The sequence below is a fragment of the Sardina pilchardus genome, chromosome 14 (genome assembly GCF_963854185.1).
Source record: "Sardina pilchardus chromosome 14, fSarPil1.1, whole genome shotgun sequence".
NCBI lineage: Eukaryota > Metazoa > Chordata > Actinopteri > Clupeiformes > Clupeidae > Sardina > Sardina pilchardus.
Window position 1 is genome coordinate 27365907 of NC_085007.1, and position 27803 is coordinate 27393709.

The window sequence follows — 27803 nt, forward strand, 5'->3', positions numbered from 1 at the left end:
ATTTATGCCAGGAACAGGCACATTATTATTGCTAACAGGTGGCATATTGTTCCGTTATCTAGCACGGTAAACCACATACCATGCAATAAATGCCTATTTTGCAAAATGATTTAGCATACCCATCATCTGAAACAAAAATCTATTTGGAAGGTCAAGTCATTTATGAAAATTGCCATTTTAGAGGGCTGATCTAGGTGCCTAGTACTGTGTGACATTATGCAGGAAGATCCATTTTCATATTTTTCATCATTATAAACATTTATTTTCATTTTCTTAGTATAAGTAGATACAGCCTTGACAGCTTCGGCCAACTCCACACAGGTTTTGTGATCAGGACATAGTTTCACACAAGGCACAGGAAACTACATCCAGTGAACAATTCATTAATGACACAAGTCATGTACTCAAAAGAGATGCAAGTCCTCTTCTAAAATTTAAGAAGCAAAAGTAAACAAGCACAAATGTGTCATGGAAATGTATAGACACACCACTGTTCGATCTATTACACAGTAATGGAAATGTTCATTGCAATACAAATTGGAAGCTGCTGACTCAACAACTTCAGACTAATAACTTACAAGTGGTTTTTAAATGTAGATCAACCGATATTCACCACATTTTGTTCCAAGAGCAGATTAATACGGACTGTGACATGAAATGGTCATGTTTCCACTTTGGCATGATTTGGAATTCTTGTAGCTTATTTAATACCTTTGGAGACCATCCTATGGGGATATCTGTATAAAAAGAATAAGGGGAGATAAAAAAAAAAAGAAAAAGAATAGTCTGGCTACAACACAGCAGTTGTACATTTCAGAGTTTTTGGATCATGGTCTGTAACCGGTGCCCCAGGTAAAGTCATTCTGCACAAGTGTCTGTGGTTTTACTCAGTGAGGTCTTCATGGGTATAAATAGTGAAGAAATTGGAGACCTGGAGGGTATTGAAATAACCAAAGTACACCAAAATGCTCTGAACTAATCACATTCTGTATTTACAAAAAAAAACAAACAAATGCCATCAGACAAAAGAAAAATCCATCTGGTAAACATTCAAAGTGTTAGTAATAGTATTTTCGTAATTGTCTTTCTTGGGATGACCAAGTACACCACTTTAGCCCTGCTTGGCAAAAAAACCCATCTGGCCACAAAAGTGTCTGTGGGGCTTAACTGACCTATTCACACACACACGCACACTCACACCAAAATTCAGATTTTCTGTGCATTACCATCCCTTTACATGAAGTGCTTAGTATCTCACTCTTATTTTGAACAATATGTGCAAGAAGATACTGCCAATTACCCCAAGAAATCCAGCAGGCTTACCAGGTCAGCTTCAAGGTGGGTGTACCGAATTAAAAAGCAGTTCATCATTTAAGAACAAAGGGCTCTGGCACTACACCACCTATGAGAGAGCCTCACAGTTTGGCTTTGGGTGTCTGTTCCAGCAGGTCCCTCAAGTCTACCAGAGCCTCCTCCAGGGTCTGGGCCATTCGGCTGGCGTTGGTTTCTTGGCAGCTGTTGAAGGCAGACACTGCAAAGTTGATGTGCTCATCCATGGGGTTGTAGCACACGCCGTAGCCATCAGGTACTACCGGACCAAAGCACATCACACAGTCGGTCTTTGCTGGCACCTGAGGAGCAGAGGGAGATCACAGGGTAAACACACACACACACACACTTGGGTAAATGGAGTTCAAATGCTGAAATGGGTTATGATTTGTCAAGTCTTTTCTTGTTTTTGTGTGTATTAATTTCACACCATTATCAAAACACTGCAGTGCACTCTCTCGCAAGCCCTTCTGTGGCAAATGCAGATTTCAACATGTTAACTGATTTCCACACAAAAATGCAAGAGAAATACAGAGAGTACTGCCCTGCAGAAATGCACAAAGCCACAATAATCTGCACAAATTAACTTGACAGCCATAAAGTCAATCCCGCTGTTTTTTTTTGTCTTCAGCCCACAACCGATTATTCTTGCACAACACATCGGAAAATCATGCGCAAGCATGATGTGTGTGTGTAGTGATAAAAAACAAAAAACACTGCTGACATAAGTGCAAAATGCAAGCTGTGTGTACCTGGCTAGTAGAGAGGTTATAATGGAGAGCTTTTGCATAAGACGTGTCCATGAAGATTTCTGGCAAGGAGGTGAGGTCCTCAATAGCTGTAAGCTTGAGTCCGAGCAGGTGCCTGTCAATGGCCTGGCCACGAATTGCCTGCAAATCAACCACCCCCAAGACAACCAGGAAGCAGGGCAGAGGAGGAAGTAAACAATATCATTAGACATAATATTACAGGTACCAAATTACAAATAATAGTCACAGTATTCAGCGTATATACTGTACATCCGCATAAGCCCCAGCATAAACTTACCATATCAGTGTATGACCTGTGTCCCTTTACAGCTTTCTCGAAAAGAGACACTTTCTCCGTGTTCTGCCACAAACACACACAAAGACAGAAAGGGGGGGGGGGCATTTAGCAAGGTGTAGGACTCTTTTATGAGTTCTTAATTGTAACCGTGTTAAGTGTTAGCTTACTTGGAGAGCGGAGTTGTCCATGGCCTTGACAAACTTAGCCGAGTCTATGGAGGCTGAGCGGATAGTGTCGGTCCGGCCCAGCCTGAACATGCGCAGCGACGCACTCTCATACGTGGCACAGCAGACCTTATACATCCTGAAATGGATACAACAGCTGATCAGTATACGCAGCAGCATATGTGATGGGTAAAAATATACCCAGCTGTTCAACGACCAAATCCATTCCAAAAGTCTTCTAGTTTGACCACTTTTCATGAGCTATACAGTATGTCTGGTAATGCACCTGTAGTAAGCTAGTTGAAGAGCAATCTGGATAAAGGCATCTGGACTCATCTTGTGTGACTTGGGAACATTTTTTCCAAAATGAGGGAAAACAATGACTCGAACATCAAGGTCCTGCACCATTCTGTAAATGAAAGAAGAAAAAGAGTCGAGCTAACTGGCTAGCAGCAATGTATGCTAAAATAGTCTGCTCCAGAAAAAATAAATCAGGGCATGTGTCTGATTATTTTAAATATGTCTTCGGCGGCAAGATATATATAGAGTGTACTATTTCAGACAACATCTAGCAACAATTATGGTCAAGTCATGTGTAACTGTGGTGAGTACTGCTTTGAGGGTTTAAAACGAATCCATTATAAAGGCAAAGCTAAATAAATGGTGCAGAAACAGATAACATATCAAAAAAGCAAAGGTTAGTAGTGCTATTGTAAAGGTAGTCAGGTTTTAGAAAAGAAGTTGGCCACACTGCAGTCAGTCCTCATTGAAACGCATGAGATGTACCAAAATTTCAGTACTATGTGTAGATGTCATAGTATTTATAGACAAATTGTAAATTCACACTGAATTTGAGTTACTAAACGCCTGTAGCCATTTTTTTCTTGTAATATTAATCATAAATATCCAGCTGATACACTGGATTTCTTTTGATTTCTGTTGAATTCTCGGGCTCACATGTTCAGGTTCTGCTTGGCTTTCTCTATGTCCTTCTTTATCTCCGGGGTGATGTTGAAGCGAAGCTTCTGTGGCATGGGCAGTGGCACCATTGGAGTGCGCACCATTTCAGACTGCTTCCTGTGACAACACAAAACATTCAAAATGGTGTCAGCCGGTGACAAGACTGGGGGGCATTTTGATATTTTTCAAACATATAGGTATAAAAAATGTGGTAATACAGCCTAAATGATACAACTATGTTTTGAAAGTGTTTGGCCTTACATGTATTCAACTACATGGTCAATTAATTTGATGATTGGAGGTCCTTCAGCTGGGGCGTGCTCATAGATCACACCACATGAGCCGTCCTCGCCGATGATGAACTGAGACGTGCAGATTGGGAGAATTCCATGAGACAAAAACAAAGGTCATCTGACTGAAACTCTCATGAGCATAACCAGTGTTGCATTTGTGGTTATGTTTAAAGACAGACACACATTTAAACTCACTTCCCTAATGTCAAAACTCCTTCCTTATATTTAGAAAAACAAAAAAGCTCAATGGCAAGGTTAAAAGCCTACAGGGAACTGTGGCCCTGTTAGTAGATTCACATAAAGCAAATACATATTCTGACTAGCGATACAGTATAAATAAATATGCAAATCTCTCTGGAGTGAGACACTTCTCACCTCAGCATTGTGAAGCTTGTAAACCTTCTAAATATACTTTAAATCTACAACAAATCCTCCCAAGTAGCTACTCAGTGTCTGTCGGTTTGTTCCCCTCACCTGTACAGTCTTGTCAAACCAGCGGTTTCCACTGTTCCACCTGCTGCCTCCGCCATGCAGCATCTGCACAGCTGCCCGACTGCGGTACATCTCGTCGGAGGCGCGCGGCATGGGCGCGTCCAGACACACGGTGATGATGCTCTTCTGGATGGCACGCACTGACTCTTTATTGGTCCTGTCTGGACAAGACAAATGAGACTGAATCAGCACTTAATAAAGGCAATGAAATGAACAATTAACAATTAACATTGTAATTAACAATACATTTTGCATTTCATAGGTATGAGTATTTCATGGATGCATTGCTTTAAATGTTATGTTGTGCTAAGGATCTCTTCCTTTCTGTGTAACTGGGTCACTATATGGCTCACCTTTGATGAGGGTGTTGTAAGCTTTCGCCCACGTGTTTCGGTCCTGTGTCGTCAAGATGCCAATGGGCTCCTTGTTCGTCTGCAGGGAGGAGTTCCAGATCTTCTCCAGCTGATTGTAGATCTGATCCACAGTCAGTGGGGTGCCGTCACTGTTGTACACGTCCAGCACAAAAAACTGTACGCACAGAGCAAAAAAAGCTATTTGACTACGGTTACGGTTACGGTTACGCTATTCTGTGTATTATTACGCATTTGTCCAAAACGACATACAAAAAAAACAAAAAAACAATACTATAATTAATTTAACTGTGAGCAAATTCAAGCTGGTCAGACTAAGTAGGGAGAATAGCAATATAAACAATAAAACATATCAATTCAACAAACCTAATGAAAAGTAATGCACTTGTCATTACTATGTACTATGACCTCAGAAAAATATAAACACAAATTCATTTAAGTTCCAAGTGGCTTGGAAAGCAGAAAAGTTGTGCTTGAAAACCAAATGCCGAGGGCAAGAATCTAGAGACCTGGAAGTTGTGCACCACTGTGATATGTGATGGAGGCCTTCTGCCCTGGGAGTAGTTGACTACGGAGTCACTCTTGGTTCCAGGGATGCGGCAGGATGACAGAACCTGATAGTACTGGTGCATACACAATGACTGCCCTCCCAGATACTCCACTGGCAATGTTTCACTGGAATAGGACATTACAGTCAGTCATCATTTCTGTCTTAAAATCATGTGTTATAATGCAGTGTGTTAAGCAGGAGCAAACATATTTACTAACACCAGTAAATAAATGAGTTTCACTTACTTGTCAATCATAGTCTTGAAATTCAAGACTCCAGCAATCATTTTAGCAGCAAATCTATAAAATATATATGGACAAAATGTCATACTGAAGTACTTTCTGAATTTCAATAAACATTCACACTGTACATTCAGTTCCCAATATATTATTGTGTGTAACTGGCAAATCAGTTAGACAGCAATAACAAGACTGAATAGATAAAGCCAGGTCATGGATTCTACATATGAATGATTACATAAGAAAAACCTATGACCATCCCTTCAAGTACTGGGTTAAAAAAAGAATACAATGACACAGCATTGTGTTACATGTGCAAACTCAGATACTGGCGAAGGACCACTGAAGGTTAGAAACACAACTTGTTCATCCCATGAAAAGTACCCTCATTTCTAGAGTTTGCACTCATAATAAATCAGTCAACTTCTGCAGTGTGGAATTTGAGCAGAGCAGACACAATAGCAGAATCAGCAGTACTGTCACAGCTAAGAGCAAACGCATACTATGAACACTCCCCAAATAGCCTAGGCACAGTAGCCAGGGCAGTCTGTACAAAGTTCATCACTATGTGAGTCACATCAAACAACTCTCCTCTGTGAGGTTCTGGCAAGGGCAAGATGCCAGCTAACAAGGACTTTACAGTGGACTTACAGTGTAACACCCTAAGAACTTCATTTGGAAATTAATGTAGAATAAGTCAATTTTCCTGTATCACAGGACAAGAAAATGGCAAAGCTGTTCTAAATCTTGTCTGTTTCTGTGAATTCAATTCAGTTCATTAACCTTTCAGTAACATAGGAGGGGATCTCACCTCATCTGACCCTGTCGGTCATGAAACTCCATACGAGGAAGGACTACTCCTGGGCTGGAGTGGACCACCACAGGCATCCTGTAGTCTAGGTAGGCCACCTTCAACCACCAGTCTGACAGCTGAGACAAATAGACAGAGGGAGACAGAGAGAGAGAACGGGGAGGTTAATACAAGATACACCAGCATCTCATCCATTTTCTCATGGACGCATTGATGAAATTCTGAAAACAAAAAGGAGTAGCATTGCACAGACCACCTAAATATGTCATAATGTTCTTCTGGTGAAGGACATCATGAAAGATACTAATGATGAAAGAATCCCTTATTACTGCAAACACGAGGGCCAGATTTATCTTCTACTGGGACGTTGGAACACCTAAGATTGTCCTCAGAAGCAGTTACTGTATCCTACTGTTCCTTCTGGAAAGTTACAAATACCGTTACACGTAGAGCAAGACGTTCATGGACCTTGAGAGGGGCGTAAACAATACACATGGCAGTGCTATTGCTTTGGTTCAGATTGAAAATTGATTTTGCCATGGTGCTCATATTGGGTCTAACGTCAGTCTGGAATGTGAAAACATTCTTCTGTAAAGCAAACAAAGTCCCTGCACTCACTTTTTGGGCACTTATCATAACACATGATTGGTACAATGTATTCACAGCACATTGCATGTAGTGATATATTCACATAGTCTCTGGTGTAGTGACAACAGGGGGCTGCTAGAAAATGTGGGCCCTATGACAGACAATAATTCTGGGTTCTCTGGGGTCCCCGTCAATGCTGGGCCCTTAGTGACAATTCTCTACTACTCAAATTCATACCCAATTTTCCATCTTGTTGGCTCTGCGCTCGAGACCCTTCTGCAGCCTTTCTCCAACACCTCCCCTCTGAAACTCCTCGAGGAGTTGGCGTGTGTGTTGCAGCTCATCCTCTTCCACGATTGGCTCCAGAGCAGCCAGGTAGCGGTCACATGTCTGCTTGAGAGGCGGCACAGGTAACTTGGGCAAACTCTCCTGGTGTGCCAGGTAGCGGCCCGAGATCCGGGTCACTGCAACTGGTCTTACTAGGCAGGACGGTTTCACCATGCCACTCCGACCCTGCCAAACAATTTGCCATAAGGAAGTTTCATGAGTGGTTTAGCTTTTAAGAGCATATTTAAAATGTAAACAAATTAGCTTCAACATTGAAATGTCCATGGCATATTCCCCCATACGGTTTCACTTAAACTTCACCTGCTGCCAAGGCCCGAAAGGTAACGAAAGGTCAGTAAGGAAATGTAGCTTGTAGTATTGACATTATTCAATACAAGACAATACTGCGAATGGTGTTTACACGACTGACCAAATTACTTGCTGCGTCGTATCTTGTCAGAATTGTGCGTAGCATTTAAATGTCAATGAAATCAACACATCTCGCCAATGTTTTACTCTAGAAGATGCAACAGTGTTTCACGATAAGGTGCAATCATCAACAGATACAAAGGGCACAGAGTTGAACAAAAAAATGCCAATCTGAGATGACTTTGCTAACGTAAGAAATTTGATAAAATTCCAAAGGTTGTTTTCTCACCACGCTATGTCGACTAACATCAGCCCTTTCGGCAGTTCAGCAAACAATTACAACCGTCTTTACGTTTATAGCAAGCACACATCGGCTTAATTCAATCGCAGACATGGCAAGTTCTGAAACATTCGACTGTGTGAGAGTTAACTTACTGGATCAACTGGATGCTAACTTCTTAACTCCTCTAGAAAACTATTAGCTAGCGTTAGCGTTGCCTTCAAATAAAAACTTGGCTGTCGATGTTATGTACTATTCTACTCACCACCATCGTCCGTAGAAAGCCCAACATTGCTGTTTTTTTTGACAGGAACGCCCCCAAAAGACACGGTCTGTTCTAACAGGGTAGATTACTCAGTAGTGCATTCCTTGGTTGGCCTCTGATAGCGTTACATGAGCTCTGTGATGATCAGTGCCAGGCGGGTCCTTCACTGTCCCCTGATCAAAACAACCTGAATGCTACCCACTGCTGCTAGCCAGCCCTGTGTGCAACGCTACTCACGAGACTCAACTGAACGGGGGCGCAGTCGGCGCACCTAGAAATGAAAGATTTTTAAAATATATATTTTCCAGGTGCGATTTTCTTGTGGAGTATTGAATAGTTTGACAAAGATAACCATTTAGATGAATGATTCTATTTTAGGTATAATGTGATATTTCATTTTAGGAAAAATCAACTTGCCGGACGGAAGGGTGAAAGTTCAAAGGTGACGTCAGACACACCCCTCTCTTCTAATAAACATGGCGGAGATGGAGCAGCAGTCAGGTAACTGACATAAATTACACCTATCTTCCCATTAGAGTGTGTGTCTTGTATGCTGTGTTTTCCATGTATTATTTGAGGTTTTATGGCAAGCTTCCTTTATATTGCAGGACAGTGTCTGGGATTAAAGAAAGCGCTGTTTCTCCATCACTTTCTCATCCTTTCTTGCACCAACGTTAGCCAGCTATGCTAGCTAACAGGACTGAACTAACACAGCCAGGCTATCTAGCTGGCTAGCTCAGTAGTTTTCACAAGTTTAGTGCTGGAAATCGTTTGGCCTGTCTGTTGACTGTGAATCCCACACTTATGAAACGAAAGCGGTTTATTTGTGATGCATTCTTTTGGGTTCTGATTCTCTCAAAGCGATGCATTAGATGGTTCTTATTTGTAATGGTTTAACGTTAGCCTATGGTTTCCACCACTTGCTTTCCCTTTGACAGGCTGTCCCAATTGGTAGGGCCATGATTGTCTAGTTAGTAGATCAATAAAGCCCTATGCTAACCCGACTGACATTTAGTTGGCCCACTTAAGAGTGCGATTTCTTTTTCGAATGGAAGCAAGTAGTTTGTGAAATTGGTATGCTGCAGTGTTTACCAACTTTGTTTAAGTATTGCGTACTCAACTGTGTAGTATGGCCATTATGGTAACAATCTCTATAGCCGTATAGCAATATATAGGCTTACATAAGTAAATCAAAGATCATCGACTTATATTAATATTGGCTTGGACTCAATTGTTTTTTCAGGGTACATGATTGACATTCAGCACTCGACATTCGGCACTACATATTAATGCACCGTTTGAAAATGTGAGACTCGGGAAGAAGAGAATTTTGGGTTAAATTTCACCTGCATATTCAAGGCCAATTTCCTTTGCTCAGTTGAAACCTCAAATTACAGTGCAACCTGCAGCTTCCATGTGAATCATTAATGCAATAGTGGCATCTTGGGATTCGTCATATAGCCTAATTCTGATGTAATTTAGAGTGTAAGTTGCCCCCACATTGAAGCATAAGTATATATCCTTTTTTGATCCCATGAGGGAAATTCGTTCTCTGTATTTAACCCAATTTAACCGAATTAGGGAACACACAGTGAGGTGAATCGCACACTAACCCAGAGCAGTGACCAGCGGCACTCAGGGGGCAGTGAGGGGTTAGGTGCCTTGCTCAAGGGCACTTCAGCAGTGCACTGGTCGGCGATCGAACCAGCAACCCGCCGGTTACCAGCCCAAAGCCCTAACCTGTAGGCCACGGCTGCCCCCAAGATATGATGGTATAGCACTGAATATGATTGCTTCTCTGTCACTCTTAGGCTCCTCCCCTGAAGATGACACCCCTCCCATCCCTGCCAACTTCATGGTCCCAAAGAAGGAGATCAGCATGGTCCCTGACATGGGAAAGTGGAAACGCTCCCAGGTAGATAGTACCATTGTGCATTCAGTGATGGTGTTGGAATATAGCCACTGTGTATGTGCTTTTAGTTCATGTATTGCTTGTCTATACATACTAGATTACACATTATGATGAACTAGTGCAGAGCCCGTAGATGTGGCATTTTTTGTTCTTATAACATGAAATTTGGCGCTGCACACACTCGTGCCATTAGGATGACACCCACCAAATTTGAGAGCAGTCGGATGAGTGGTTCGAGAGTTCGATGTGGAACAGACAGACAGACAGAGTGACACACAGACAGACGTATGCATTAATAGATAGATAAAGTGGTCTCATTTGTGTTGCTTTTTGTTTAGGGTCATGAATACTCATGTAGACTTCTTTCTAACACATTCTGTATCCTCTCTTTAAGGCATATGCTGATTACATGGGGTTTGTTCTGACCCTGAATGAAAGTGTAAAGGGAAAGAAACTTACATGTGAATACAAAGTGTCTGAGGTAACACACAGTATGTCACTGCCTATTTTCCTGTATACCTAATTCTGTTCTGACTCATTTCCTCTGACATCTTTGACTTATAACTTTGACCTTTTAACCTTCTTTACAGACAATAGAGAAGCTTCTGTCTTTGCTGAATACTTTGGATCAGTGGATCGATGAAACTCCACCTGTGGATCAGCCCTCTCGATTTGGCAATAAAGCATACAGGACCTGGTATGCTAAGCTAGACCAGGTGGGGGGTCTGTTTCAAAAGTCAAAACATAAAACAAGTGACTCTGTGGTCAAAACCAAAGAGAACTTCAAGTCATTCGCTTTTAAATAATAACAAATGGCAGAATAGGTGATCTTGCCATAATGAGTATTTCAATGCTTTTTGGATGCCAGTGCTGTCTGGATATCACAACTTGTTTACCGATCATCGTAGCATCTTTCTGTTGTATAGGTTGTCTGTCTGTCTGTCTGCTTCGAAGAATCTGTTTATACCCTTTGTGTTCTATTAATGTGTATATGCAGGAGGCAGAAGCTTTGGTTTCCACACTGATCCCCGAAGACAGAAGAGGAGCAGTTCCTGAGGTAGCTGTTTATCTGAAGGAAGCAGTGGGGAACTCCACCAGAATAGACTACGGCACAGGTGAGGGGCTGTGTGTGTGTGTGTGTGTGTGTGTGTGTGTGTGTGCTGGATACGCTCATTATCACTAGGGGGAGCTGTTGAAGCACAAATTCTCATGCGCAAAAGTGCTTATGCTTGTGCTTTGACATTAGACAAATTCTGTTTCTAATTGAATAATAACGGAATCATCAGCAGTGAATCAGAGTCGTAATTAAGCACAGCCATTTTGCAGATGGAATCGTGTTTTGTGGTTATGTTGCTGTAATGTCCTGTGGTTGTTCTATTGGGTCTCCAAAGTGTCTGGTCTCATTTTGCCAAGAGTGCACAAATGGTTAGACTCAATGGCATCAGTGTTTCTCTTATTAGTGGAGGGTGCATCAGTTGAGATTTTGCGTTTCTCTTCCAGGCCATGAGGCGGCTTTTGCGGCGTTCCTGTGCTGCCTGTGTAAGATCGGCGTGCTGCGCGTGGACGACCAGCTGGCGATCATTTTTAAAGTGTTTGACAGGTTCGTGTTTGGGCACTAGTCAGAGTTGCAGGTGATCGGTACTGCCTGGGTTTCTGGGCTTAGAATGAATCCGATTCCTCTATTTTGATTGCATGGTATTTATTCATATCCTCTATTTTGATTGCATTGTATCTATACATACATTTTTTAAATTTGTTCACTGCTAAATTAATTGTCTTGTTTTTGTTTGTATGTCGCTTTGCACAAAGGTGTCTGCTAAGTAGCATAATCACTACCATAACTAGTTGAAGACATCTGTATCATCCATTAGTTAATGTTTGCCACCTTCCAAACAATGGAAAGTGGGTCATTTGGCTACGAGTCAATCAGATTAAGAGTGCCTCTGCCTTTGACTGACTGATTTATTGCCATGGCGATAGATATCTGTGGGTGATGCGGAAGCTGCAGAAAACCTACAGGATGGAGCCGGCGGGCAGCCAGGGAGTTTGGGGACTTGATGACTTCCAGTTCCTGCCCTTCATCTGGGGGAGTTCCCAGTTCGTAGGTAAGACTTCCCGGATGTGCTTGTCCCACTTTGTCCACTTCTGCCCTGAAAGCTGGCGGAAGTGGAAAGAGATTTTGTGAAGTAGGTAAAAGGGTTCTTAAGACTTCCCTCATGTGTTTATGCTTTTGAGTCGTTCAGTCCTTACAACCATCAGGGCAGTGGTGGAAATTCCACCTTGAAAAAGGCTACATCTACAGATCTATCTGTACAATCAATCTACAGTTTTTTTGTCAAATTCACCAGCCACTCAATATTAAATTATTACATTGTGTCTGAAATCTACAGATTTCCATCCCCGACCCAGGTTAATCACCTTGCAAGGAGCCTTACAAGATTTCACCTCGATATTTTTTTAGGGTCACAGCATTTGAAATCTCTATATTTATTCTAGCTGCTCTCCAATATTTTTTTTTAAAAAGCACTTAAATGTGTGATATTTAACTGATGTTTTTCTACCAGCCTTACAGTCCATTAATATCTTCCTATTTTGCAATGACACGTACGGTTGGCTGTTAGATTTGCCTTTATTACTTTCAATCTTGACTGCAGGAGGTGATGCCTCTTTCACAATAGTCGCCTGAATTGCATCATCCACAAAATCCACTGACATGTAAACACTTAATATGATGAAATATCAAATCTGTGCATAGGTAATACATAACACACACATGTGAGCATACTTGCTTCTTGTGTTGATAAAGAAACACATATATTGCTGAATTCCTGTTAGAAATGGTGAGGTGATATGTATAGCCCCTTTCACATTCACCGAATTTAACGCTAAATCAGCCGAATTTAACGTTAAGGCTGTTCCTTTCACATTGACGACACGGGGTGGGGAGTCAACCCGCCTCGGCAATCCAACCCGTCTCGGGGGGTAGTATCAGAGCCGAGCCGTGTTGAATATGAAAGGAACAGAGGTCCACCCCGCTATTAGGGGTGTGTGACTGATGACGTATTTGGCCAGGCAGGAGGTTAAAATACAGGAAACACACAAGAGACTAGGATAACTTTAGCTGCTGTGTCCATATGTGTGTCCAACAATCACGTTTTTTATGCTGAGTGCCCTGAACCTCCTTTTCTCAGCACTTCGGTCAAGTGTTTATTGTTGCTAGGTTACCAAAACCGTCTGCTGCCAGTAGCACGTCTTTTTAGAAAGTTTGCCCATAGACTGTATATACAGTCTATGAGTTTGCCTAATGATAGCTAACTAGCCAACGAGCTAACTGTCAGAGCAAAAGTTGTTCAGGACTCAGCACACTGAAATATGACTTCGACAGACAAAAGGACCTCATTTGGCATTCAAATAACATAACAAGTGGCCCGCCATCATTTGGAAGCTAAACCACGTAGAACTAGCATGACAGTTGTGTTTATCAGTTTATCTCCGAGGTCCAAGGCATGCTTAACGTCATTGTTCACTCCCAAATTGCGTGTGACGTGCTGCTAGGCAACGCCTCCCATAACTCGCCTCTGAAACCGGCTTCAGACAACCCCGGGACCAGAACACGTCTACCTTTCACATTGCGAAATCCCCTGAACCCGCTATTTCTTAAACGCTAATGTATCGTTTCTGAATGTGAAAGGGGCTTATGTTTAGGTTTAACTGTGAGGCCAGCAGTAAAAAAGGCAGAAGGGCGACATCTTGTGGATATATGCTGTAATTTTGTTTTTCTGTGGCAGACCATCCTACACTGGAACCCAGGCACTTTGTGGATGAGAAGGTTGTGAATGAGAACCACAAGGACTACATGTTTTTGGATTGCATCAAATTTATTAATGAAGTAAGTCTGGTGTAAGGAGTGGACATTGGTCCAAAATGTCGGGTTCATGCTGGCAAGGCAAAGCTATATGTAGGCTTAAAGGAATTATAGGCTGTAATGTTTCAGCCCTGTATTTGTTGTCTCTGTGTAGTTATAATGCACAAAAATAGGAAATTCACTCAAAACAGCATTGTCCAAAGTCCTCAAATCTCATTTGTTTTTGAGAGAAGAAAAAAAAACGACCATTCATTGTAGATAGTCTGGCAGTTTAGCCGTTGAGACGGCAGTGGACGGGTTGTGTAGAAGGAGGCTGGGAAGCGGATGTGCAGATGAGGAGAGGAGTGGAGGAGGAAGCTCTGCGGTGTCTGGTTCCTGGTTCCTCCCCCCGGCTGTGAGGCAGCAGAGCTGGGTGCAGCTGCAGTCACCGGCCCCTTCCGTAGTCACCTTAGGTTACACCAGTGCCAACACTCTCGCTGGACGACCCCTTCTCTGGCCCGATAGGACAGTTCATCTTCTGTCTGTTGTAGATCTTTAGGTCTGTTTCTTTCCTTCTATATTCCTTTCTTTCTTTCTTTCTCTCTCTTTGTGCCTTTTCTCCTTCTCTGAATCTTGCCTCTTATGAAAGTCCCTCTCTGTTGGCCTGCTTGTATGAGCATGTCTGTCTAATTCTCCTAGTAGATCTCTGTGCTGTTTCAATCCTGCCTTTCTGCCTCCTCTTACTGGTCTCACCTCAGTGCAGTGCACCCAACATAAATGTCCACACATACCCCTCACACTTCCACACACAAAACACACATGTCAGTTTATTTCACACACACCACTCAGTGTGTTTCTCTCTCTATTTCTTTCTCCCCCCTCTCTCTCTCTTTCTCATTCTCTCCCCCACTCTCTTTCTCTCTCTCTCTCTCTCTCTCTCCCTCTCTGAGGTTATGTGTGGAGCACTCTGCTCACATGAGTCATTTCCTTCCCCACATGCTGTTGTGAATCACTCCTTCCCCAAGGACCACCCCTCCCCCATGGCTTGCCTCTCTCCCTCTCTCCCGCTCTCCCTCTCTCCCTCTCTCCTTCTCTCCCTCGGCCCCCCCTCGTCCTCTCTCCTGCTCTCCCTCTCTGGCGCTCAGTCCTGCTCCCTTGCTCTCTCTCTCTCTCGCGCGCCCTCGCTCGCTCTCCTTCCTTCCCCTCCGGTTTCCTCTACTCCTCTGGAAAGTCCGGCTGGAGGAGGGCCGTCCTCTCAGCATTCCAGCCCGGGTCACAGGCTGCTCTCTTGGGGGACAGGGCTGGGAACTGGGGGGGTGGGAGTTGTGGAGCAGCGTTGTGCACAGCAGTGCCATTCATGAAGCGGCTCTCTCCTAAGGGCACAGCCAAGGCATCCTATTGCTTTCCCTCCACCCCACTTTAAATCTCCTCTCTCTCACAGACACACACACACACACACACACACACACACCAACTCATTCACTCTCTCAAACATAAGTCATGTTGCAATAGTGAACGCACCAATTTAGCTGCAAACCAGTAGTGGCACTATAAATAAGTTATTATTAGGGGCTCAGATGAATCACCATACCATACCTGTTATCACCATACAATCAAACACGGAGGAACCTGTGCTGGCTATTAATGAGCTGTACATAAGCCGGAGCAGAACCTGATTATTTTTTTAAGCAGTGTAGGCCAGGGGTTTATATGTTTAAGCTCCTTTGTGAGTAGTTTCCCACTACCGGTAGTGTTCATTTTCTCTACTGTCAGTGATTGCTGAAATGTCTCAATTCTACTGTAACTAAAAGGCTGCACCATCTGTCAATCATCTTCCCCGGTGCAGATGAAAACGGGTCCGTTTGCTGAGCACTCCAACCAGCTCTGGAACATCAGCGCGGTCCCCACCTGGTCCAAAGTCAACCAAGGGCTCGTTAGAATGTACAAGGCTGAGGTTTGTATTAATTGTACTACTATGATGTGTGGCCCACATACTATTGTGTCTCAATACATCCAAGGATAATAGTGTATTGTGGCGCCCCCTAGAGATGGACAGTGTGAAGAGAATAATAATGTATATTTGACAAATGACTTGACTTTCACACTTTACAACATTTTAAATTTCTATAGAATGTGAAATACCAATATTTAGCTGTGTGCTATTTGTTTAATAAGTAGCTTGTAGGAGTGCTTGTAGGCCAGCTTTCAATCAGACTCTGTGCTATCATAGACTTTCTTCAGATTGTGATTTTAAATTATAATGGCTAATTGGCATAGCAGGAAGCCAGGTAAAGAGCAACTGACTGATTTGCATTGGCTATCCTAGCATTATGAGCAGTTTACTAGAAAAGGTCTGTGGCAGTTTGTAGGCGGCTCGACTAACACTAGAATTATCCTCCTTACCAGATGGATGTTGGTTAACTTACTGTATTTCAATAACTTTATATGGGTTCTTTGTCGAGTGAGTTAGGTACCTCATTTGAACAAATTCAAAAATGTTTTTCCACCATATTTGGTATACATATAATCCACAATGAACAGTTTGTAGGAACAAATCAGTGTATTATTGTCTTTTTTAGGATATGCCATTTCAATGAGGTTTCTGTAACTCTTTCAACAGGAACTATATAACAGTAGAAACTTGAAATGTATTTAATATGGAGTAACATTAGTTTTTACATTTCCATTTGTGTGAGTACGTCTCTCTGTGAGTATGTGTGTGTGTGTGTGTGTGTGTGTGAGTGCGTGCACGCAAGTGAGAGCGAGGGAAAGAGTAAAGGGCCCCACCCCCTTCTCCTGAGCCCACATCCTGTGTTGTTGCGTTGGGTGAAGCTCCCCCCTTCCCTTCCCTTCCCTTCCCCTTCCCTTCCCCTTCTGCTAGATAGGAACGCTGAGGGGCCAGGCTGTCTGCCCCCTCCCCCACAGCGCCCCCTCCAACCCTCCCCCTTTCTCTCCTCCACATTCTCTCTCTTTGGCTCCCCCTTTCTCTTTCCCTCCGTCTCCAGTTTGGAATCTGTCTGCACTAGTCCCCACTCCTAGGCTCTCTTTGTGTTGCCTCCTCTGTGGAAAGTCAAACTCCGCTGATTCTGCACCATCTTTAGAGGTGCTTATTGCTATTTAGCCTGAGACGCAAGGGAAGGAAGTCTGGTTTACAGACTCCTTCTGAAGGCTCCCCATGAACATTTATGAAGAGAAACTTGAAAGTTGCTGATAACTGTAATATAACTGTAATGTAACGTAAGGGTAATTCCATATCACAATCCTGGGTTCGACACCATGGACCCCGCTTTTTGGCAATTTTTTGTCTAAAGTCTCTACCATGTCTTATAACAATCATCCAAATGTTTTTGCCATATAGTTCTCCAATGATGCAGATGTGGTACACATGAAATGATGTTGGGTAGTTTTGTTGCCTTTTCCTCATTATTATTGAAAAGACATTGGGAGACCAGATCATGATGTCAAGCCTGTTTGAACTGATATGGAATGACCCATGTCTGACTCCATGGCATCAAGTCTTTCCACAGCATGACCTCCTCTTTCTGAAGAATCGCACTATTGCGATACTGTGGTGGAAGTCGTGTTGCCGGAAGCTAACTCCTTACTACTCTTCTATCTCCCCTCTTCTGCAGTGTCTTGAGAAGTTCCCCGTCATCCAGCACTTCAAGTTTGGCAGCCTACTCTCCATCCAGCCAGTGAAGTCTTGAGATGCCCCCCCACCCCACTCCTCCCCTCCCCTGCCCCAGCTGGCTGTGTCTCCGTGGAGAGCACCAGTGCAGCCCCCTGCACAGAAAGATGCCCCGTCGGCCTTCCACACGCTCAATACCCCCTGCGCCCCGCCCCCTTTAGTAGCACTCTGACAGCTCTTGCCTCTCTGTAGCCACCTCAGCTCCTTCAGCAGACGTCTCCATATGCAATCCCGTTCAGTTAGTCCATCCATTAGCAGCACTGCACCCGGGGAAAAGAGTATATTTTAGACAAGCCCTGTCAGTTGCCCTGGCAATTTTGTGGGTATGTGAGCGTGTGTCTTGCATTCGAGGAGGTTTTGACTTCCTCGGTTGGCGCAATAATGTGTGGTAGTGTTATACCATATTGTTTCGTTTATTTATGTGACTGTACCCATTCAGATATGACCTGCTATAAATGAGTATATATTTGGGCACGCTGGTGACCATGCCAGCAGACCTGATGTATTCTTGCTATTCTTTTGCTCACGGAGTTCCTGTAAGATGGTTTTTAAAAAGGCCAATTTCTGTTGGTGTATTTTCTTCTTTTTTCCCCCATTTGTGAGCCTGTGCTCAGTGATGGCCTGTGTGTTTTAGCATTTCAGTGTTGGCCAGATATGTTTGGACTGGGGGAAAATGTCCCACAATCAGGCTAGCCAATGCTGAAATTCTGTTCTAGCTGGGAGACTCCAGGAATAGACCATGGCTGTACATGTGTGTAGTTTTTTTTTTCAATTTGTTTTATAACACGAAGTCATACCAATCTGGTGTCTGTTGTGTTTCTTGTGTTTTCTGATAAATATAGACCTACCCCTTCGAAGATACTTTTTTTTTTTTCTACTTATGAATAGGCCTCTGGTTGCATGTTGGCATAGACATCCTAAAGAGGACATAATCAGTTTATTGAGAGAAACCTGTAGTGCAAACTTCAAGCTGAGTTGGGTTATATAGCCTTTATGAACAAATGCCGTGGAACTGTAGGCTACATTTGATTAATTGAGGTCACATAAAATCGGAACATCACTAGTTTGACACGTAAGTGAGGATCACACTTCGACTTGACGAAACTGCAATATTTCTACATTTTCTTACAGTAGGCCTATGATTAGCCTACATGTATTGTAGGCCTATGGTTAGTCCTCCAAGGGGTGTAGCCGGTATGATGCTTTTAATCTGAGAAGACGCAAACGATTTCCTTCATTTGACGGTGATAGGCCTACCTGGGGTCGTTTATATTTTGGCGTTTGTGAAATTAACGTTTCCTCCCCCGGTCTCACTGAGAGCTGTGCGACTCGTTAGCCTATGCAAATGACTCGCCATATGCACTGTCATTGTCGGGGAGGCTGGACAGCGGGTGTCTGATAGTGCGCCCTCCCTGCTCACAAATTGCTGAGTAATTTTCACTTCGTCCAAACCGAAAAGACCGATACCAAATCGTTTCCTCGGCATTTGCCGAGCAGTTTTCACCTCGGAATACTTGTGGCCCTCGCCACACAGATGTATAGGTCTAGTGAAAACCCATCAATAAACCGACGATTTTATCACGCATAAGTCTGTCCGTGCGTTTCAGTAGCCTACTGATTTAGGAGGTTAAACTGAATCACATTTTTGACCAAAATTAGACTCGCATTAGTCATTAGATTGAAAATAATGCAAAACCTTCTGGCCTTTGTCCTTGACATGGCCTTCTCAACAAGTGGTAGGCCTAGATATATGTAAACTATAGGTTACGAGACAGACGGGGGTATCATATGTCTAGATTAAATTAATAACGCGTTTTGGAAATTAGTTGCATTAAAACACTAGCCTATGCTGATGTGATCTAGGATAAACCCTATGCAACTTACTCTAACTAAGCCCATCTAAATTCCGTGCAGCCTGCATGCAATTCTCCGCAGAGCCACGAGAAGGAGCTCATTCTACACCGCTCCACGGACACCAGAATGCGGTGTTTGTCCAAACACTGGAAATGACAGAACTACCCTTTCATAAAATAATCTGCGTAACTATATTTTGCGAAACTGCATGCAAATGATAGCGAATCCCGTGAACAATCACCAACGTCTTGCAATCTTGAGGGAGAAGCCCAGATTAACACAAGTCATCTAATTATCTGAACACAAGACAATATTAATACACTAAAGAAATGACTAGCACTAGATGCCTATGTTCCGTGAAGAACACGCTCGTCGCTTTTTTCGTCCAAACACAAATAAACCGATTGCAATAATACGCATACGACCGTAAACCCATCTAGTTCACCGTGTGCCTATCAATAGGACAGCATCCGTCGATAATATTACCGTGCAGACTCGGAAGATTTTGTATGACAGAGGCTGTGCTCATGTAGCGGACAGCGCTATCTAAAATTGTGGGAGTCAAGAGGTTTGGGGTTGAAACGACGCAGACAGCAGAGGAGGGAGGAGAGGGAACGGAATGGATGTGGAGGGGGTGGGGGTGGGGGTGGGGGAGGGGTGGCGGAGCGAGGTCAGCCCGAGGTGCCACTGCGCAGGCTTTCTAATACCTTCATTCATTGATTTTGAAGAACACCACCAAGTGGCATATAGGAGAGATAACACACGCTGAAGTTTAGGGAGAGCGCCTTGAATCAGAAAACGCGTTCCACAGAAACCTACTGGCTACCATAAGAAGGACCTCATCCTACAGAATGTGTTGTGCTGTTTCTTTTTTTTGTTCCAGTTCTCGTAACAAACTAAGCTATACAACATGCATAGAACCTCTTTCACATTTATTCCTTCTATTGTCTATAGACTAACTCTGTGTTGAAACAACTAGCCTGTCTAAATTTCTAGAATTGTTAGGCCTTAGCAAAGGCCTACAGAGTGAGCTGCATTGAGACAGAATACCTGTCATGGGCTACTATGGTGTGGGATTTACAAAATGTGTGACCTTATTACAAAACACCATCTCACTGACCTAACAAATGTTTTGAAGAAAGAAGTCAATGAAGACTGCACCTTATTTTTCCTAATGGTGGGTAACCTAGCCTACTGTTGAGAAAATCTTTATTTGCGCCTTTACCTTGATAGGTAGGCCTACTTCACAAGCAGCTCTAACTTGCTCTTTGTGATCCAAGTTAAAACTTTCAGTACATGGTGCATGTGCATGTGTGTGACATTTCATAATCTATGGGTATGAATGAGGCTGTGTTTCTCTTGAAGAGCTCTCAGGAAAGTTATAGCTTGCATGTAGAGGTGGCAGAAGTTCATCAGACCTTCTGAAACAGTGCCCACACGGGTCACAATGTCTGAATTCAAAAACACACATGAACTGTTGAGTGATTTTCATTTTTTATTAAGGTTATAAATTTTAAACAAATACTTTCTAAAACAGTTTTACCCGGTGATATACAATTTTAATGTACACAAAAAATACAAGAATACCAACAAAATATGGAGAGAAAACGTCTGAAGACGTCTTTCAGTACACATAGTGCTTATATAATGTGAGGATGTATGGCTAAATCATGAGCTTGCCTTTTTAGAACAAAAGGTCTAAAGTTTTAGAAAATAAAATAAAACTCACAAAACCAAACAACGTTGGAATCATGAATTACTGTGAAGGCTTAATCAATAACTCCAAGATTAAAGGGGAGGGCAGTGAGGAACGCTCATCAGTCCAAATTGTCACCAAAATACTTGGCTTGATTAAGTTAAGGTGTGCATTGTGGGAGTTGTAGTGTTAATTAATGGCACCAGTGTAGAGTGTGATGAGATGACTGGCACATAGGGACTACAAACATACTTAAAGGAACTAATGCTGCAAGACAGTGTGAGATACTTCACTGACTTCCAACCTTGTTTACCTTCATTGCATGTTCTAGGGCTACTAATACATATCAGATGAACCAGAGATCTTCAATTGTGTTGGGACTAAACCGATGTATGGTCTTACACTGTATAGAAAGTCTTAAAGTAGGTTACATGTCACAATGTATACCTTACAGATTAAGTTAAGTTCAGATGGTTGAACAGTACATGGAAGCTGTTATACACTGGTTTGAGAAAACACATAACAAGTACAGCACTCCTTTAAGCATGTGCACAACATGCGCTGTTTACTGTATCAAACAGGTCACAATGACAATGTTCTGTGAACCCACAGTTCATGACTCTCTTCCCAATTTTGACAGTTCTTCTCAGGTAAAGATTCATCTAATATATGTAGTGCCATTACAAATGAGGTCTGTTAGAATTGCTTATGGGAGATATAAACAGCAATCCGCGAGCGAGACATTCAACTACTTTCCATGTGTGGCGATAGCTAGCAGTTTGCGTTGGGCTTAAGGCAACGAAATTTCACTTCGTTAGAATAATTTCACAACCACTTCAAATGCTCGTGTAATGTACACATTTTCTGTTTAAAGAATACATCACATGTGGTACTATAGTTCTCCGCATCTCCCCATTAAACCAAAACAAACAGAAATTTCAATGCTTAAATAACCATTTGCAAAAATAAAGTCAATATCTTTTATAATTTGTACAATTTCATAAAGTTGATTCTAATTTACCACAGAGTCAAAAAGCTACTATAGCTCTTGTCCATGCTCCGAGGCTTGCTAGGGCTTGTTTGCTACAGAACTGTCCGTTGAATGCTTGCTCAAAGTCCGTCTGTCTGCTCACCAGCCCCGAAAACCCCGAGCCGAAAATCGAGATCAAATTGGAAATGTTCGACGTGTCCAAATGGTCTGAATTTGCGTATGAGCAGTCCTCATACTTAGTTCTTTTACATGGCGTAAAATCCGGTACCTCCTCGATCTCGGACACGTAGTAGCCAAAGTCAACCTTGCGCTTCTTGGCCGGGGTTTGTGCGCCCTGGCAGCAGTGCTGGAGCGAGGCGCAGCAGTCCTGGTGCAAGTATCCATTCTCAACTGTTGTAACTACGTGCGTGTCCAGATCTAACACTGTGGTCTTGTTGCAGTGCATGCTGTTCACTGGCGAAAACTCACAGTTCGAGACTGGGTATGCTTCCGCACAGCAGCTGCGATAGAACGATGAATCCGTCTCCTTACAACCCTCGTCGGCTCGGAGAGACAGGGCTGAAGCGCAAGCACTAGTCTGTAGGAGAGCGGGCTGAGCTGCTTGGTTACTGCTTGGCAGTAGCGCGCCGCAGAGGCTCGCCGACTCGGTCCCAGCCCCGCTGCCGCAGCAGTCACCGGTCTGTTCCTCGCAGTCCTCGGCTAATTCAAGAGGGTTCAGCTCCTGGATCTCGTTGCAGACGGTCATCACTTCTTCGTACTGCTGCATTCTGTAGATCTCGGCATACTTCTCGTTCATGTAGACTTGCCTGGCGTTCCTCAGTACAAACGAGACCAGGAGGTTTTTGTGCAGCTTGATGCCTCCTCTCTGCGTCCTAGAGTTGTGGATCTTTCGTAAAGAAATCGAAATTAGACTTTGCGCATCTACTCCACACTCCATTGTGTTGATCATTCTTGCTGTTTAGTTGTTTCTTCCTCCTTTCGGACGAAGAAAACAGACTTTCTATCAGTGTAAACCACGATATTTCGTTCTGGGGCGAAGGTTTGAGTCGAGTCTGTGGAGACACATTGAATACGTTAGCGCTAGACCCACTGAGTGAGAGCAAGCTATCATTTGCTTCGACCGCGCTGCCATAGTATATATATTTGGACGAGGTTTCTGCCCATTCGACCGTCAGCCATACAGCGTCCAGATATTCCAATGACTGACACGCAAACTCCGCCCAAGTGCCTGGTTCTCCACCAATCAGAGGGAGGCGGTTCTTCTGTGCTATTCAAATTCCAAACTGACTTTACCCAACAAGAATGTTCTCATGAGGCGCACCGAATAGTAGAAAAGTTCTGTATCCCCACATGTGTAACCGTGCGCTTTTAATAAACCACACAGCAACTTTTTCAATGACAAAAATGTGAGATAGACGTCACCACAGACATGATCTACACAATATCACTACATTTTCTTGTATAAAGACTATTTTTGACATTAATATTACATGTAAAGAATATAACCTATTTGACATTAAAGACATGTGATCTCATGTGATTCACAGGTGTTTTCTACTGTTGTGTTGTGAATTCACTGTTCCTGACATTTATTGATCTGTCAGTATTTTGAAGCCTCAGGATAGTAATAATTTCAGTATTTGAGTAAGATTTTGATATAATAATGTCTGACAGTTAGGGCACCACCTGTCTATTCTGTGTAAATCATATTACACTTTTTTGCCTTTTTGTACTGGTTACACGCAAACTGCATTTTGTTGTCTCTATACTTGTATTCTACACAATGATACAATTTAATCTAATCTAATCTAAGTATATATGTGTTAGGAAGAAGCATGTCAAATAGTATTTTCATTAACAGTCTGACTGACTTTAACTGATGTTAAATCCACAAATACTTTATGTGTGTCTTTATCTGGTTTAAAGGTGTTATTTATTTACCATATTATTGATGTCTATCTGCTTTAAAGGCATTATTTATTTACCATTGATGGACAATGATGGTGGTGTTTATTAACAGTCCATGAGTTGTGAGAGACAAAACTTTCAGCAGGTTTCACTATAAAATAATGCTATTATATAATGAGGTGTGGTGCCCTACTGGTAATAGCAGTCATATACAGCATTTAATACAGAATCAAGCCCAAATGCAACCCATTCATCTCAGACTCAAACAAATCTCTGTCTGACCGTCTTACCACATGGGTATACAGCCACATCTAATTAAACATGCTGCTTTAACGCAGATATATTTTTGCTTTCACATTAACAAATAAACAACAAATCAATTAATCAATCAATCAATCAATAAATAAATACATTCTCAAACCTATCGGTCTGCACATTCATTCATGTAACGGAGCTCTTATTCCCCCCCCCCCCCACCCACCCACCCCCACCCCCCCACACACACACTCACACGCCCTCACCCACCCTTCCTACTCCCGGTTGCTCTCACTTTCCCTCTGATTTTAGAGGATGTGAAGCAGCAAGGGGAATCACACGGATCCAGCAGATTCATTGGAGCAACCACAGCCTCAGATCTACTAGGCTTCTCCGGCCGAGCACTACCACCTCTGCATCTTAACAATGTCTGGGAACAGAATGGCCTTCTATGCATGGAGAGGAGGAGAAATCAATAACTGTGATGTGAAACTGAAGCAGACTACCAAACCAGGATTGTATGTATGTGGACAACAGAGCATTTCAGTTTAATGTGTAAAATGTGAGCAAACTGATTTAAGTTTAAACTGCTTACTATGTAAATGTTGGAGTTACTGGTGAATAAATATGTAATTATATGCTATTTGCAATACACATGTTAAGGAAAAGCATTATCTCTCTTTGTCGGACTACAGTTGCACCATACTAACATCTGTCTCATCTTATTTTACCTCTTTGTATTATGCTTCAGAATTAAACCTTAACACAAACAAAAATAAAGAAAAAAGAAAAATCTGTATCTCAGCTGTATTGCATATGTATATCACACATGAGTGCAATTTGCTGGTAAAGTAGCAATACATCAATGGTAACAGTGGACATTTGACTCAGTAGGCATAGGCAGTAGGGAGGCAGACAGAAAGATGTTTTACAGGAAGCATAATTAGGAAAAACATCTATTTCTGGATGTTTAGCAGCACTACCCCAATGTCACATACATGTATGAAGGTTCACAAACGAATAGGCAGTAGGCCTACACTTTGGCGATGTATCAGACTTATTCAACAACTTATTTACAGAAAGGCTGTAATTATGATCTACAGTATAGTCATTGCAGTTAATTTGATGGGGATAGGGATGTTTAAAAAGCTGGAGATGGTGATGTGTGCATTAGCCTATATTCACTCTGTATCACTTATTGATGCATTTAAGCTATGTAAGAAATTCATTTGTACCATGTTATCCAATAAACAAGATGTTGAGAAATGCAAAAGGATATCTGCAAGGATTACTATAGAGTAGTGCTAGTTAAGGCCACTGCTCTTAACAAAAACTTGAAATAAATTAATAAAACTAAAACATATGGTCATTTAATAAAATGAAAACGTTAATTATTTCCATTTAAAAGTGAAAACACACTAGGTCTACAAAGCAAAACTATCCACTGCTGTCCGTCGAGTTTCGTTTAAAAAAAAAATGTGTGTGGTGCACATTTCATGCAGATGAAGTGTCTCTGATTTAAGAAGTGATGTCTGAAGAGTTTGGATGACCTGTGTCCATTCATTTCAACTTCGGCGGGGACAAAATTAGACGAAAAACTACAAGTTCCGCAATTGTTGCAATTCCTGCAAACTTGTCATGAGAGCATTGTGGGAATTGAAGTTGCGTGATTTGTGTTGCTCGGGCCAAGCGCAGGCACTCCACTCCGGTGGCAGAAGGACCTGTAGGTAGGCTAAAACATCAGGGCGGAGCTTCTACAGTGTGGCAGATGGATGCTCTGTGAACTTAAAGGCAAAGTAATCAACCTCAATATAAATCGTGCGATGCATGCAGCCATACGAAGTCATGCACATCCGTGATTTCAGAGAGGTCAAAATCTAGCCCTTGCGAGACCGTTTTTATCTCGGATAAAAACGTGGATTTCTGTTCTTGGTTAATGTATTGAATGTCCGATGCCTAGGCTGTAGCGTGTTGTTGCAAGGGAGGCAGTTTGCAAGGAAGGCAGTTATTCTGTTCTGCTTGGCTACGTAGGCTGCTTAGTGTCTGCTGTAGTGATGCTGTGTACGGTAAGGTTCCACCATGTTACATTGGCAACATTATCGCCAACAAGGCTGTTTTCAGAGTCTCAGAGAGTATAACTTTTGGATAGCAATTCATGGGCATAAACATATATTTATGCTAAATATTTACTGTGGAATTTGATTTTATTTAAATGAATTAGGCTACAGTCTGATTGGAGCCCTGCTAGTTAAAAAGTTATTTCTATTATGCATCTTTTGTGTTTTACGCACACTTTACGCACACTTTCAACGTGAATCATAGAACAAAGGTCGCGTTTTGCTCGTTCAATTTCAAACCTAGCCTAGGGCATATGATATTGTGATATTTAGCACAGGTCTATAGCCAAACGTCGCCAACGAATTCATAAAAAATAAAAATCGACTCGAGGGATGTCTTATAAGGATAATAGGGAAAGGATCCTTTGAGCTTCTCATTTCCCTCTGATCAGCATACATTTCAATGTAGCTAGGTTCTAAAGTGATCAAAATAATTGTGAGGACCAGCCAGAGTTTGTCCACAATCCGTTTGATGTTAGGCTAATAGCTAGTTGCTATGGCTAAATAGGATATGATGACACAGAGCAAGTTTGAACTCTATATTTTATTTCCCCTTTAAGAGCTTGCTCTCCTCTCAGAGGGAGGTGTTAGACCCAGAGGCTGCATTTCAGCCAATTAAAGTCGCCCACCCCCATCCGCACCACCGCGCGGGGAAAGGGAGGGAGTGCTCGCAGTTTGAGCGATGTGTGCGGTTTCCAAGGAAACAACTCGTTCTGACCTCCCATACCCATCCACAGGCGAGTGATTGGTTACCATGGCAATGATCCTATTCCCTGGCATGTTCCAATTCCCGTAAAGTGTGCAGAAGGCACAGTCGGAAAGCAGTTTTATCCAAAGTGTGTCGGAAAATCTGAAACAGACCGAGAAGTGCAGTCCTCTGTGCAGACCTCTGGAATAAAAATGGTTGTGATAAACAACAATAACAACGACCACACACAATTGGAATAAATAACAAATGGAAACTACTCACATCTTGTTCTTATCTGTTAAAGAAATGTCTTTAAAGCTTCCTAAATAACCTTGGCAGATAGGCCTTTTTCAATTTCCTACTCAGAAAGGACCAGAGTTGAATGAATAGGCTGTAGGCTGAAGATTCTGAAGACATCTCTCTTCTTCTCTGTCTCTCTCTCTCTCTTTCTGTCACTCTGTGTGTGTGTGTGTGTGTGTGTGTGTGTGTGTGTGCGCGTGTGTGCTTGCACATTGGTTTGTGAGGGGAGAATGCTCTTGTTCAGCTCACAAGTGTGCTTCGTTCCAGCTTGACTGGAATTTTGACTTCCTGTGACCTGTTCAGACTCATCCACATGCCTGCATTCAAGGGTGTGTTCATAACCAAACCACCCACTCACACCTGAGCGTGTATGTGTGTGTAGCTGGTGTTTGTGTGTGTGTGTGTGTAGCTGTGTTTGTGTGTGTGTGTGTGTGTATGTTTGTATGTGTGTGTGTGTGTGTGTGT

At 42.5% G+C, this 27803-nt stretch overlaps 3 protein-coding genes across 4 annotated transcripts; 1 reads left to right on the top strand and 2 right to left on the bottom strand.

Annotated features, from left to right (window-relative positions):
• Positions 1-966: 966 nt before the first annotated feature.
• crata (carnitine O-acetyltransferase a) lies at positions 967-8313 on the bottom strand. Of its 2 annotated transcripts, none has more exons than XM_062553742.1 (14): positions 8086-8313; positions 7082-7357; positions 6257-6375; positions 5452-5505; positions 5166-5331; positions 4639-4813; positions 4268-4446; positions 3762-3862; positions 3498-3617; positions 2827-2949; positions 2544-2679; positions 2377-2439; positions 2082-2219; positions 967-1631 (listed from the first exon to the last, which is right to left on the bottom strand). In XM_062553742.1, the coding sequence occupies exons 1-14, from the start codon at positions 8110-8112 to the stop codon at positions 1416-1418; spliced, it is 1893 nt and encodes a 630-aa protein (XP_062409726.1). In that variant the 5' UTR covers positions 8113-8313; the 3' UTR covers positions 967-1415. The 2 variants fall into 2 exon arrangements, with proteins under 2 accessions (XP_062409726.1, XP_062409727.1); XM_062553743.1 differs by having other exon boundaries at positions 7976-8096.
• A 65-nt stretch (positions 8314-8378) lies between these two features.
• On the top strand, positions 8379-18329 carry ptpa (protein phosphatase 2 phosphatase activator). Its single transcript, XM_062553744.1, has 11 exons — positions 8379-8393; positions 8488-8586; positions 9897-10000; positions 10392-10478; positions 10588-10713; positions 10995-11112; positions 11498-11597; positions 11978-12102; positions 13786-13886; positions 15688-15795; positions 17474-18329. The coding sequence occupies exons 2-11, from the start codon at positions 8562-8564 to the stop codon at positions 17546-17548; spliced, it is 969 nt and encodes a 322-aa protein (XP_062409728.1). The 5' UTR covers positions 8379-8393; positions 8488-8561; the 3' UTR covers positions 17549-18329.
• A 2536-nt stretch (positions 18330-20865) lies between these two features.
• On the bottom strand, positions 20866-23168 carry ier5l (immediate early response 5-like). The gene has a single exon (XM_062554976.1). It carries the CDS (start codon positions 23017-23019, stop codon positions 22108-22110), a length of 912 nt encoding a protein of 303 aa, XP_062410960.1. The 5' UTR covers positions 23020-23168; the 3' UTR covers positions 20866-22107.
• Positions 23169-27803: the final 4635 nt, after the last annotated feature.